At 37.7% G+C, this 12929-nt stretch overlaps 1 protein-coding gene across 2 annotated transcripts in view; it reads right to left on the bottom strand.

The window, feature by feature from the left end:
* The window catches only part of MDN1 (midasin AAA ATPase 1), a 94041-nt gene that overhangs the window by 19203 nt on the left and 61909 nt on the right, over positions 1–12929 (bottom strand). For both annotated transcript variants that reach the window (XM_039568557.1, XM_039568556.1), the window contains exons 65-79: positions 12116–12389; positions 10906–11141; positions 10142–10237; positions 9808–9902; positions 8991–9115; positions 7709–7855; positions 7320–7429; positions 6798–6871; positions 6413–6608; positions 4812–4968; positions 4497–4643; positions 3951–4077; positions 2914–3019; positions 1705–1820; positions 203–682 (exon numbers count right to left, since the gene is read on the bottom strand). In XM_039568557.1, coding sequence (XP_039424491.1) covers positions 203–682; positions 1705–1820; positions 2914–3019; positions 3951–4077; positions 4497–4643; positions 4812–4968; positions 6413–6608; positions 6798–6871; positions 7320–7429; positions 7709–7855; positions 8991–9115; positions 9808–9902; positions 10142–10237; positions 10906–11141; positions 12116–12389 — 2486 coding nt within the window. The remainder of the gene's footprint in view (positions 1–202; positions 683–1704; positions 1821–2913; positions 3020–3950; positions 4078–4496; positions 4644–4811; positions 4969–6412; positions 6609–6797; positions 6872–7319; positions 7430–7708; positions 7856–8990; positions 9116–9807; positions 9903–10141; positions 10238–10905; positions 11142–12115; positions 12390–12929) is intronic.

Genomic DNA, 12929 nt, shown 5'->3' with positions numbered 1-12929 from the left:
TTGACTTGTCAGGGGAGTAGGAGAAGACATACATTTCTTTAAAGAGTCAGGCACTGCATTTTGCAAAAAAAAATGAAAGGAAAAATGTTTGAAGAGCATCTGAACCCACTTTTCAATATATGCATAGGCAAAAATTTTCAAAATGACTTCACACATATTATGTGAACATAAAACAGAAGAGATGTTCATGTGTAGAACTCACCAGGAATAAAAGGAGGTCTCACGTGACTGTTGTCTTACTCTGTCCACTTCTGCTTTCATGGCCTTTACATTTGCCATCGTTGCAGTCAGTTGTGTAGCTACCTGCAGCCACAGCTGATCCTTATTTCGCATTCTGCATCCAGGAGGCAATTGCTCAGTTGTTACTGGAGACAAGTGTTTTAGATCTGAGGGAATCAGGTCAGGTATTCCTGCAAGAACATTTCCCATTTCAGGTACTGAATTCTGAAAAATATTGGGTTTGACATCAGTCCTTTCACTCTCATTGGACCTGGCTGACTCTTCTTTTGGGCAGCACTGGATAAACCAAGACAGATCCTCAAGAACCATCACGCACTGCATGGAAAGTTGCTGCAGTCTGTCTGTCCATTGTTGAATACTGTCTTGAGGAGGAAATGCTGAATTGTATTCTCTGTCAGCAGTCAACCTAGAATCTATCTCTTGTATACAACTCAGGAAGTTCCTAGTTAAAAAGAAAGAAGGAGAAGTTATGATCACTGAGTTTTATGTTGTACTTCCTTTTTAAAAGCTCTACCTTTAACTAAATTAATTTTAAAAAAATCTAGATAATAACCTCTCCTGGAAAAACTAAAAAAATAGTTTTCTCTTTTTTTTTTATAAGTTGTTTAATTAGTGGTTTTTTCCCCTCCCTGAATTATGAAATACTCCAAAACCCAGGAAATCTGATTTGCCATGAAAGTCATAGTAATGCAGATAAGTGTCCTGAAAATTTTACTATTCCTGTGACTGTAAAGCTGAGGAGTTTGTTTAGTTGGGTTTTTTTATTTGTTTTTTTCAAGTTTCCTGGGATTAGAATAAATTTTGCACCTGTAATCTCCAGTCCAGAATTCCTTCTCTGTACAAAGGTACTAGCTCCTAACCTGACTTCAGAAAGTTTTGTGGATTACAGTGTGCTGAGCACAAATATGCTCAACAAAGGTGGTGTCTGCAATCACTCTGATGACTCAAGCAATGGAGTGAAAAATCATATCAAGTAAGAAAGAGTCTTACTTTTCCTGTTACAGTTTTGACACAACATTTAGTATGTCCCACCTTTCTAGAATTTTTCTTTGTAAGCTGTTGATGCTTTATTTATTTTGGCTCAAAATACCACCCAGATCATTTATTTGGCCCAGGTCAAGCCAACAACTTGAATGTGAACAAAATTAACTTAGGCCAATACCAAATGAGAGAGATAAAACAATCTGTAAGTTTAATGGTTTAACTGTGAAATTAACTACAGGAATTATTTCACATATATGCCTAACTTGTTTTACAAAATTATTTTGATTCCAAAATACTGGCTGCAGTGATAGGATAAACTTAAATCTTTTCTATCTAGGTTTAAATGAGGGGAGGATAAACATAGGGAAGCAGAGGAAAAATTTGTTATTCTCTTCTACCTTATTTTCCATCTTTCTTGAACTGATGTGCTTACTGTGAAAACTTCTTGCCAACATTTAAATGCTGGAAGATGGAAAATACCTCAGTAAGATCCACTGTTCTGTCAATGCAGTAAGAGATCGCCTCTGTCTCACAAGCATCTGCATGAGGTGTGCAGTGAACCCTTTGCATCGTTCAATGCTACCTAGTCCAATATCCTAAACAAAACAGAGACAGAAAAAGTGGGAGGGAACAGTCAGATAAACAACCAGACAACAGCATTCTCTGTGCCTCCATTTCACTGAGCAGACTGAAAGATTATGGTTTAATTGAACAAGTCTTAATATACAGACTAGAGTTACAATTATTAGTTTCCCCATCTTCATCTTTTCTGCATCTTCTATATATCCTGCATACAAATTGACTTTCAAGTAACTTCTGCAATAGTCACATTACACATCACTCCACTGCAGCAATTCGTATCAGGAATTTAGTTCCAGTATTAAATCTACCTTTTATAAGTAATGATTAAAATCTGAAGAGATACCAGTCTAAATACTTTACATTCATGACCACTCTAAAACCATTCAATTCATTTTACCAGATACACTGACAATTACTTTCACTCCTTTCATTAGAAGGGGGTCACATCGTAAGGCTCAGAATAAATGCTCACAACACAAAGCATAACTGATCACAGTCATGTTCCACTATTTGTATCCAATATCAGGTGTGACTTTGTAAGATCATGTTGTAAAACAAGGGGTAATGCATAGTGAGAGGAAGAGCATCTGGAAGAGACACTTTGTTTCTGAAATGCTGCAAAAGTGGTTCTGGTTTGGCAGAACCCATTTGTCTGTTCTACTGATTTTAGACCAATCTTTAAATGAAGAAATATATTGGCAATTCTTGTGCTGGACACAGACTTCAGTTACGCCCAATTATAAATATCAACTGATTTCTTCACGAACACCAAATAACATTGGGTTTATTTTCCTTACAAGTTTGGATTCAGCATTTCATGAGTTCCTTCATGCACAACAAGTAGCAATTTGGGATCTGATGGGATGAAAGACACTGTACACTGAACAGATCATTAACTTCTTTCCCTAAACCAATTTTGTCCCTTCATAAAACAGCAGGTTTTCACACGCTGCATTTAAGGAGTGGTACAAAAGTGTCATATTTAATATCATATTACACAACATAGCATAATCTCCCATCACCTTTTTACTGCTAGGAAATTTCAGTCCAAGCTGGTAAAATGAAGTTAACAGAATTAAGATTCTGTTTTTACTTTGCTGTTTTTACCTTGGCAGGTGCTAAGAATGCTGTCTGGAGCCGAGAGTGACGTGCAAGTGACCGATAGAAGTACTTCTGGCATCCATCCCAGGCAGAAGAAATCTCTGTCAGCAACCTGGCAGAACACAAAGAGGTCTGGTATTAAAAAGTACCTCAGCATGCTGGAGCCACCAGGTCAGCTCTTCACCTCAACAGTTTTGCTTGAAATTTGTTGTTTTGCAAATGCATTCATCTTGCAATTCTTCATTTTATCTAAAAATATTCTAATCTTAAGAAAACATTAAATTTTTAAAATAAACTCTAAGGAAACCAAATGGCAATAGCAGCAAGATCACCATCTTTGAATACCATTTAATGCTTAATTAGTGATACTGTTTTTCTTCCCCTCATGCAAATAAATCCAGCTTCACACAGAAGCTTTTCTTTTGGCCCTGATGCAAGGTACCATAAACTAAACCCTTACAGCCCAGAAGGACAACAGCCAGCATGTCTCAGTAACAAAAAAAAAGCACTTGTTGACAGAGAAACAAAAAAAAATAAATCTGAGAAACCATCTTTCCTCTAAGAAAGTTTTTCTGTTAATGCCCACTTCCAAGAATTTGCATTTTCTCCTGAAATATGACATTATTTAATGAAGACAAAACAATGAAGTAATCCCTGACAATCACAGCTCACCTTCAATAAAATCACTAGCAGTTTACACTCTAATATAATGCTAGCAAAGCACCCCAGGCAAGGCTGGACAGTGGAGGGCCAACTGAAATCTAATTCATGGAAAGAATGAAACTGAGGGTACAGTTGTTAAAGTGCAAATTAAAAAAAAAAAAAAAAAACAAACAAAAAAACAAAAAAAAACCCAAAATGAAAAAAACCCAAATCCTTGCTCAGTTGCACATACCAAACTGAGAAGTAATAGAAGGAAAGGAATATGCAAAATCCTAAATGAATTACCATCCAGAAATCCAGTCTAAATCAACAAGCAATAAATTCCATGTACTACAGCTGCAATTCACACAATCTGAGGGTAAAAAGTCCTGTGTACATACGTGGCATCCAGTTCATGTGTACAATTCACTGCAGCCAATGCACTACACAAGTCCAGTGGACGAAGGTAGAGAACTTCCTGGTAGTCTTTGGAACGGGACCAAGACAGACCTTTCCGGTACGACAAACCTGGAACAGTATTTGAGCACACATCCTTCCATGCCCTCGTTCTTCACATGAAAAATGTCACTCATACAGTTGGTAGTAAGATATCAAATGTTCTTATTTTGACAAGTCTTTGAACATGCTGCAAGTTTTGTAATGTAAGAACACATTGTAGCTGAGCTATCTTGAGCTGAACACAGCCGAACAACACAGCTGAAATAAGACTAACAGACCTGTGTGCATTTAGGACTTTTCACTGCCCCATGTCCTTTAAGAAGGTTGAGTTAGGGATCATTTTTAAGACATGAAAAGGCTGATGAATGAGGAAAGTAAAGGTGTTACCTGTCATCGTATTATGGTGGGTTTAGATGTACTGGCAAAGATAGTAAAATGCTCAAGAACTCTGTACTTTTAAATCAAGTCCATTTTTAGTCAAAGCTCACCTGTTTTAGCAAGGCTTTTAAAGAGATCTGACAAAGCCCGTTGCTTTTGCATCTGAATATGTTTTGCCTCGGATTTCTGCTTTTCCTTAGTTGCTGTCTGGTCAAATGTTAAATTTTGCAGTTCAGCTACAGAAACAATAATACCACCTGTATAGAAGACAGCAGACAAAGGTAAGAGATTGAAAATTTCATGTACACAAAGCAGCTGTGCAAAGACACTCTAGGAAGACGACTATATATCTGCACTTTTTCCTGGTTTGTTCCATTTATGTTATAGATGTCAACTGTGGTATGGAAATCACAGGAAAACCTAACCTGTGAACTGGTCGAGATTTTCCACCAGGCTTAGGAATGAATTATTTTCTGTAACTGCTGTACACATTTTCTTCATTTTTTTAGTAAGCTTAGACAGACGATACTGAAGAGATTCTGTATGAAATGTAATGCCATCCTGACATTCTGGGAGTGCCCTCTGAAAAAAAAAATGAAAGAAAATTATACACAAATATTCAAAGCTCTCATTTGATCACTAGGAGTAAATCACTTTAAAAAAAGGGCTAAATTCATCTGAAACCCCAAAACATGCTCATGTGATTCTTTCATCAGTTCAGCACCAATACTCGAGAAGAATTATAATACATGTATGTCAGGCAGACATTAGTTTTGAAAACAGTCAAGCAAATGAAAGACGCTACGATCTTACTGTCTTAGGCATTTGTCATTACCTCCATGAAAAAAGTAATCACTGCTTCAGGTCAGCTTCCTCTGCCTTCCAAGTTTAAAGGCATTCACCTAAATCACTAATGCCCTCAGGATGCCAGGTAAGAACACCCTCACTTACTTTCCACGAGACACGAATTTTGTTCTTAAAGAACAACAAAACCAGTGTGCAAGTAGAAATTATTAAATAACAGAATTAATTCCTCAGCACATCCAAAGCTAATCCTTTTGTTCAATTTATGTTTGCATGCATCTTCTTTAAGGAATGAAGACAACATGAAGTGAAACCAACAACCTTGTTAACTATCAATAATAGGCTTACAAATCACTGATCAACAAACCAAACCCTCAATCAATCAAACACGTTAGATTTGCATTAGATTTCTGCCTCCTTGCTCTACCCTCCTGTACAGGACACGAGCAAGACCAGCCCTGCTCCTGGTCTGAAGAAACTGAACAAAGCTGAGTGTAACTCAGCATTTCCCACTCACCACCAAATTCTGATGAGTTATGACTGTCTCCTTGCATCTTGTTAATAAAAACTAACGATATGAGTAGGAATTCTTTCAGGAAGAAATTTACCTGGCTTCCTCTCTGAGCTGGGCAAATTAATTAGAGACATACTAAACTGACGCTCTGGGGAGCAGGATTTACCATGCATCAGCTTGTCCAAGGCAAATGTTCACAGTCCAGTAACTGTCAGCCAACAGCAAACATATGACAGTGTAGTGCATTCCCCTATCAGTAGCCAAGCCGAAAGTGACTTAATATTTAATCAGAGCTTATATACACAAAAATCCCACAGCTACACGATTGTTTATTTGGGCCCTTGTTTAGAAAAAAATAACAACTTCAACTCCCAGGCTATTTTACTGCACTAATAGTAGAGAAGTAACAAATTGCTGCAGACAATATGTAAGCAAATTGGAGATGAAATGTGTGACTGCCTCATCTCTCTATCAGAGCACAGATATAGCACCAGATCAGTACAGACCATGCTTGTCATTCCATGCTGCATTCCCACCCATCTGCAGTGTTGCGTAACACTGAACACAAGTAAGACCAAAGAAGTTTATGATATATTCAACAGATTTGACACTTACATAAGACCTTCCTGAATAAATCAGTGAAAAGCAACATATAGATGAGAACACAGAAAATATTCTTCCCACACTTAGAATAACTCATTCAGTCACCTTGGTAACATCTGTTCTAGCAGACAGAACCTTTCTTAATGTGTTGTTTAGCCTCTGAATTTTGGTTTCTTTGTCGTCAGATTCTTCTTGCTTTTGCATGCAGTCCAGCTGCTCTTCCTTACCAATTTCCACCAAGGCAGGCCGACATGGCTCATCCAGAACAACTTCAAACTTCTTCATGAATTTAAAGAGGGTTCTAATTACCAAATGAAAGCAAAAATGTTACTGGGTTTTGTAATCCTGGAAATCTCCCAGCTGCTGGAAATAAATGTTTCCACTGTGTTATGAGCAGAAGAAACATTTCTGCATTCAAATGCAACATCATAGAGAAATCATCTAGAAGGAAGGTTCAAAATAGGGAGCTTAATTTTAAGTTCTGGCTTACCTCCGTATTTTTTCAACTGATTGCTTTATAGCCCAGAAGCTGACATCATTCCACCTGGAAATCTTCACAAATTCCTATTGGGAAAATGAATAATTAGTGGGATTACTTATGTAAATGAAATGAAGTATTTCCCTATCAAAGATGATCTTTAAACCTAATAAGCTATGATGATCTGGTAGTCTTAAAATGCAAGACATTTTAGTAAGTGAGAAAATTATTGCACAGGCATCTTATTAATAAAGTGTTTGCACTGCATAAAAACTGCTGCATAGCCAAATGTTATGAAATCCAAAAGGGCTTCACCACTGGTAGAAACCTGCAGGGATAAATGGGAGTGATCAAACCTTAAAGCCTTCAATCAACTCATCCCCCACCTCAAAAATAAATTCTTGCCAAAGAAAATGTGAAGTTTAGTAGGGATTACAGTGGCCAACAGAGCTATTATAGACAAATTCAAATTGTATCTGCTCCACTGTCCCTTCGATTAGACCGATACATTGTCCGAGCCAAGTTTCCTTTTACCTTAAGTTCCTTTTCTATGGGTTGACGAAGTTCAGTGATTTTGGCCTCGACACACTCTGAAAACTGCTTATAGTAATTGTATAGATTCCACAGGATGCTGCACAGAACATCTAGAAGTGAGAAGGGACAGATAACAATAACAACAATAATACTAATAATCATTATCATCCTTCTTTTACCAGAGGATATTCTTCAGTACCATTACAATAAATGCACCCCTGTTCTTTTTGGAAGTTTAGCAACACCACAAGGTGGGGTAAATTGACCAACAGGAAAACAGCACCATTGGTTTGTGTTCTACTTAGGAGCTTAGTGACCTGTTTGGAAAGTCTGGAACACTTGATGGCCAGACTGCTGGACAGATAACACAGATAATGCTAACAACTTACCCTTTTCAGCTACTTGAGGCAACAGCAATACATGGCAGTGAAAAACCAATAGTGCTTGGAGCCGTGCATGAAACTCTCCCAGAGTAGAGCCTTCAATGAAAGCCTGTAAGGTGCTGACCAGCGTTTTCAGATCCATTTGCTCAGTTCCTGAACATTGGATCAGAAATTTAGAAAGAAAGTGAGAGAAAACAAAAAAACCCCCAGAAGATCTACATGAAAATTGTTGTCTGCTCTTTCTAAACTTTCACCTAAATATTGTATCTCGATTAGGAAAAGTTCAAAACAAAATAGGACAGGGGCAGAGAGGGGAAGAATTCTGATTTAATAAGTAAAACCAACAAATGCCACACAGGGCAAAGGACAGGGAACAAGAAGCAGCATTAAGATATTGACTGAGAAGGTCAGTTATATGTCCAATTGCAGAGTCAGTGCACTGAGTATTTACAGAATACTTGCTATTGTCTATGAATGAATGAATGAATGGCTTTTTCAGTCAGGATGAGCCCTACTACAAATTAGTCACTGCCAGTTTCTTAACTCCTCAAAGTCATGAGGACAGAAACAGATCAGAAGAATCTGGTAGAGAATACAGTGTCTTTGGAGTATTACCTATGGAAGAAGACATGTGGTCCCCTTGGAGATGTAATATAAGCTAAGAATCTGAAGCTCATCAAGTGCATTAAGTAGTCATGAGATTGGAAACTCAACCTCAAGCCAGAGGATACTGCTTTCATCTTTACAATTCCATTAAATATGGGGGAGGCAAGGTACTGCCCCTCATTCCCCTATTTTATGTAACATGAACACGTGCGGACAGATTTGCTAAGAACAGTACATACCAAAACCTACCTATTCTAAGAATACTTTAGGCTTTATACAGAATGTTAAAAGCAGTTCAGCTGGGATGAATTATGTTTCTGCAGCTAAAAAAACCGAGGTGCCTTTTCCAGTTGCAGGTGGAGGCCTCCTACCCTCCAGATCTGTTTGAAATGTTTGTATGTGCATGACGACATACAGCTATCACAATTCTACTTTCTTTTAGATACTTTTTAAAGACATCTTTTCTTTACATTGCAACACTGGCCCTATGAGCCACCAAGTTGTTTCAGAAATACAAAGTTCACTCCATATGGAAGACCCTACACAGTCATGGAATTTACTGTAGGGCAAAGAACTACACCTGAAAAATGCATTGTCAAATTCTGGCATTTAGGACCTTAAACGTATATCCTTAGTAATCACTAGAACTGCATCACACATTCATTTTAAGGCCAGCACTTACCTTCTGTGTTTGCCTCTGTCTGTTCTTGAACATACTTCTCAATCATCTGATAGATTGAGAACCAGTGCTTTGTGGATTTCTCCACATGCTGCTTCATAATATTGTCCAAACTTACTGACCAGCAACTAGAAACAATAAGAGAGGAGATAAATCAAAAATATCAGGGGTAGTTTGTGTTCAAAACAACAAAAATTTGTTTTCTGTTTCTATTTAACTACTGGAAAATGTAACAGGATGAAAGAATCTGCACATAGGCTTATATACATACATTACATACACACATATCAGCCTATATACAATCAACTCCTGAGGATCATTGTTTTGGCAACATTATTAAATATGTGAGAAGAAATTATGGAATGGTAAAGCAAAATCCATCAGAGGCAGATTCAAAAGTTTCTTTTCTCAGAAACTGAGGTGGACTTGTAGAATTCCTGATTGGGACATACTGTGGCTATAAAAATTTTACATGGTCTTAAACAGGAGACTGGACAATAATTTTTAAGTACAATTTAATGATGGTTATTAAACAGGAAAAGACCCTGCAGGGTCAGGAAACCCTAGGATGAAAACAGGAGAGCATATGTAAAACATTGCTTCTACTTCTCCTAAGGCAAATACATAGGGCCTGGATATGCTCATTCTGAGCCACTACAAATCCTCGCTGGAGGTTTCTTTTCCCCCCACATTTTCACTATGACAGACGCACAGAAGCATGTTCCAGGATTAAGGCAATTCTGTGTTGGAATGTGCTTCCATATGGAGATGAAAAGCTTACAGTATCTAAGGAAAAGCAGCATGGAAGGACAGTTCTTACTTCAACTCCAATCTACGCCACTGAATAATCAGTTGTGTGACCAGATCAAGATGCTTCCGCAAGGACAAGGCTCGACTAGCATTTTCCTCCCAGTCCTGGAAAAGAAAAGTTCCCCTTTACACAAAGCCAGAAATTAGTCACTGCCTGGCAAGACTCATGCATTACTCTGGATTACTGGGTTCTTGCTCTTGAAACTTTCAGCATGGAGTAAGTTCACTTCCCCAAATCCTGTCAAGCAGACAGCTTTCACATACTGTGTTTGTAACATGGTACCAAATACAGGTAAGGAAGCATAAAAGAGAAAACAAAGCTTTTCCTTAGCCTTTTTTCTTACCTGTGCCTTTGCAAGAAGAATCTCCAAGCCATTCAGAAACTTTGAGAGAGGACTAGAAAGTGGAAAACTCCGGATTCTGTCCATCACAACTAACAGCTGCAGAATAAAAACAAAAGCATTCAGCCCATAGTAAATGCACTTTCAACAGAAGAAGCCGTGAAATTGAGTTAATTTCTGTTAGCATAACCATTCCCCACAAGAGATAAGAATTCTCTTTTTTTTTTTTTTTTTACATTTTTAAACTGCTTTCTCAATTTAGTATAAGCTCACTAGTTCAGTAAGGCCAATGCACTCGGGGAAGGTAGCACGAATGACCTAATGCAGAGTTCCTATAGAATCTGAGTTTCTACATTACTCTAAGAAATGTAACCTGAGGACCACATAGATCCCATAAGAGAGACTAAAAATAATTATTCTAAAGCATTATGAAAGAAAGAACTTTGGAAAAAAACAGGAGTAGAAACAGCAAGACCCTAGGGATCTTTGAGCTATGGCAGACTGAAGATTGCTTAAAGTTCTAAGTTCAGAGTTGGCAGAACCCCACCTAACATTTCATAACTAAAATAGAACAGCTAATAATACCTATACCTTTTATGAATAAACAGGTATGACTTCAGAACATCTGCATAAGTAATACAGACAACATCTACGCAAGCATATGAATGTGTATGCACATGTCTATGCATATCTATAGACGTATTTACACCTAAATGCAATCCTAAAATGCTCCAGCTTCCCCCAAACATTTGCTGAGGTGTTTTTACCTGCACAAGTACAGGATGCTCTGGCCATTCCTGCAGTAGCCCATTTATTTCTTTAGCAAAATTGTCAAGTACAGGTTGGCACTGTCGGACTTGCTGAATATTGGGATGCTGGTAGAAGTCATATGGGCCATCTTGCTGCAGCACAAGATCTGAAGCTACTTCCTCAAAAAAGGTATTGTGAAGAAGAGTGCTAAGCAGAAGTTGGCTTCCCAAAAGACTGTCATTCATTTCAGCACCTAGGAAGCAAGTAAGGATGACATCACACATGCTATTAATTCTTATTTCAGTTGAATAGATAAAGTTGGGGTTTTTTTCCCCCTGTATCCCAAGCCTTAGCATGTTATCTTTTACAAGGATATAGTACTATGTCACTGGAACAATGAGATGGAGTATAGAACACGAGACATACTTAGAGTTTATATTCTCTATTTTATCAAATTTTTCTACAGAAGTACAACCAGCATTCTAAACGTGGGCTGTGATCCTATCAGAAAAACACAGCTCCTCTGTATGTAAATTCACGTCAAGAGATATTACTATAAAACTAGTAGGAAGGCTCTGTGGAAAAGTAATCCAACATGCAAAAAAACTCCCACATAGATTACACCTCAGGTGCAAACACAAAAGTAAGGCACTGTAGAAACATCAGCCCTTATCTGCTTCATTTTAATTGCACACATGCACTTATTACATCAGAACTGAAATACACAGCTCTGCTTTGAAAAGTGATGATTCTGAGTTCTCACAGATTGTTAACACAATTGACACATCAAGTTTTCCAAAATTCAGGGTGGAAAAAAAAACCCCAATGCCATTTTTCTTTTCAACTATATACATAAGCTAAATTGAAACCAATTGTTTAATGAACTTCATTGCAAAATTTACTTCTGGGAAATTTCTTCAAGTGCTTTATCTTCCACAGGACTATGTAGATCCATGTGATCAAAATGTCACTCAGTATTCAATACATTTTTAAATTGTGTTGGTCTTCTGTATTACCACATGGAATTAAAAAAATGCATAAAAGAATAAAAATCAAAGCATTCCATAAGACAATTCTGAACTTGGGGCAAATTCTTTGGAAAAAGAAAATTCAGGTTTGTGCATTTTCACCATAATATGTGTGTTTCATGGCCTGTAATGCAATTATTTTTAGACAAATCGTTACAAATCTAAACCTGCATATCTGAAATACTGCTAGCAGTCTTACCAATTAAAGGATAGAATTGTGACACCAGGCATGCACCAGTCTGATAGCAGGAAATAAATGTACTAAAATAATGCTTGGCCTGATGAGAAGGCAGACTCTGTTGATACCACAGGGATCGAGCAAAGTTTAAGCACAACTGTTGATGAACCTTCATTACTGTTTGCATAGAGCTCTTGGACAAAAGGGCTCTGTTAATTTCCAGCTGGTCTTCCACTGGATCTTCGGTTTCCATTTTTTCTTCTAGGCTTGGCTGAGCTGTGATATCTTCAAAGTCCTGCAAATTACATGAAAATCAAAAGTAAATTTTAATTTCTTCCTTTAATGCCTCCTCTCCCTATCTCCTTTTTTGGTTTTTTTTGGCATTGCAAGGACATGCTAATGATTTGCAGCTGGTACCATACAGACAGACTGCGAGTCTGAAACAGAACACAGGTGTACAGAACATTTCAGGGCATAACTACAGCAGGCAAGTGTGCAGTACAGTGATCCCTGAGCTGCTGCCAACTAAACCCCTTTTCAGAAAACACAGCAGAAAACACCCCTTTTCAGTAAACCACCTCAACACTGTGTGGTTGCTTGAGGACCTGAACTGTTCTCTCCCAGCTGCTTTATTTAATCAAGGAGATCAGCCTTCTCCATAGGTAGTAGGACCTCAGATGACTTTACTTGCTAAATTAATAAAATTCCTGATTTTTACAAGTAACTACATTATCATTCAGTTATATAACTTGGGATTATTCACCCAACCACAGTACTGGAAATTAATCCCAAAAACTTTTTGCAGTCAGAAGATAAAATAAACCACGGGCGCGTA

The sequence above is a fragment of the Corvus cornix genome, chromosome 3 (genome assembly GCF_000738735.6).
Source record: "Corvus cornix cornix isolate S_Up_H32 chromosome 3, ASM73873v5, whole genome shotgun sequence".
Taxonomy (NCBI): Eukaryota; Metazoa; Chordata; class Aves; order Passeriformes; family Corvidae; genus Corvus; species Corvus cornix.
This window is presented reverse-complemented; position numbering and strand designations above follow the sequence as displayed.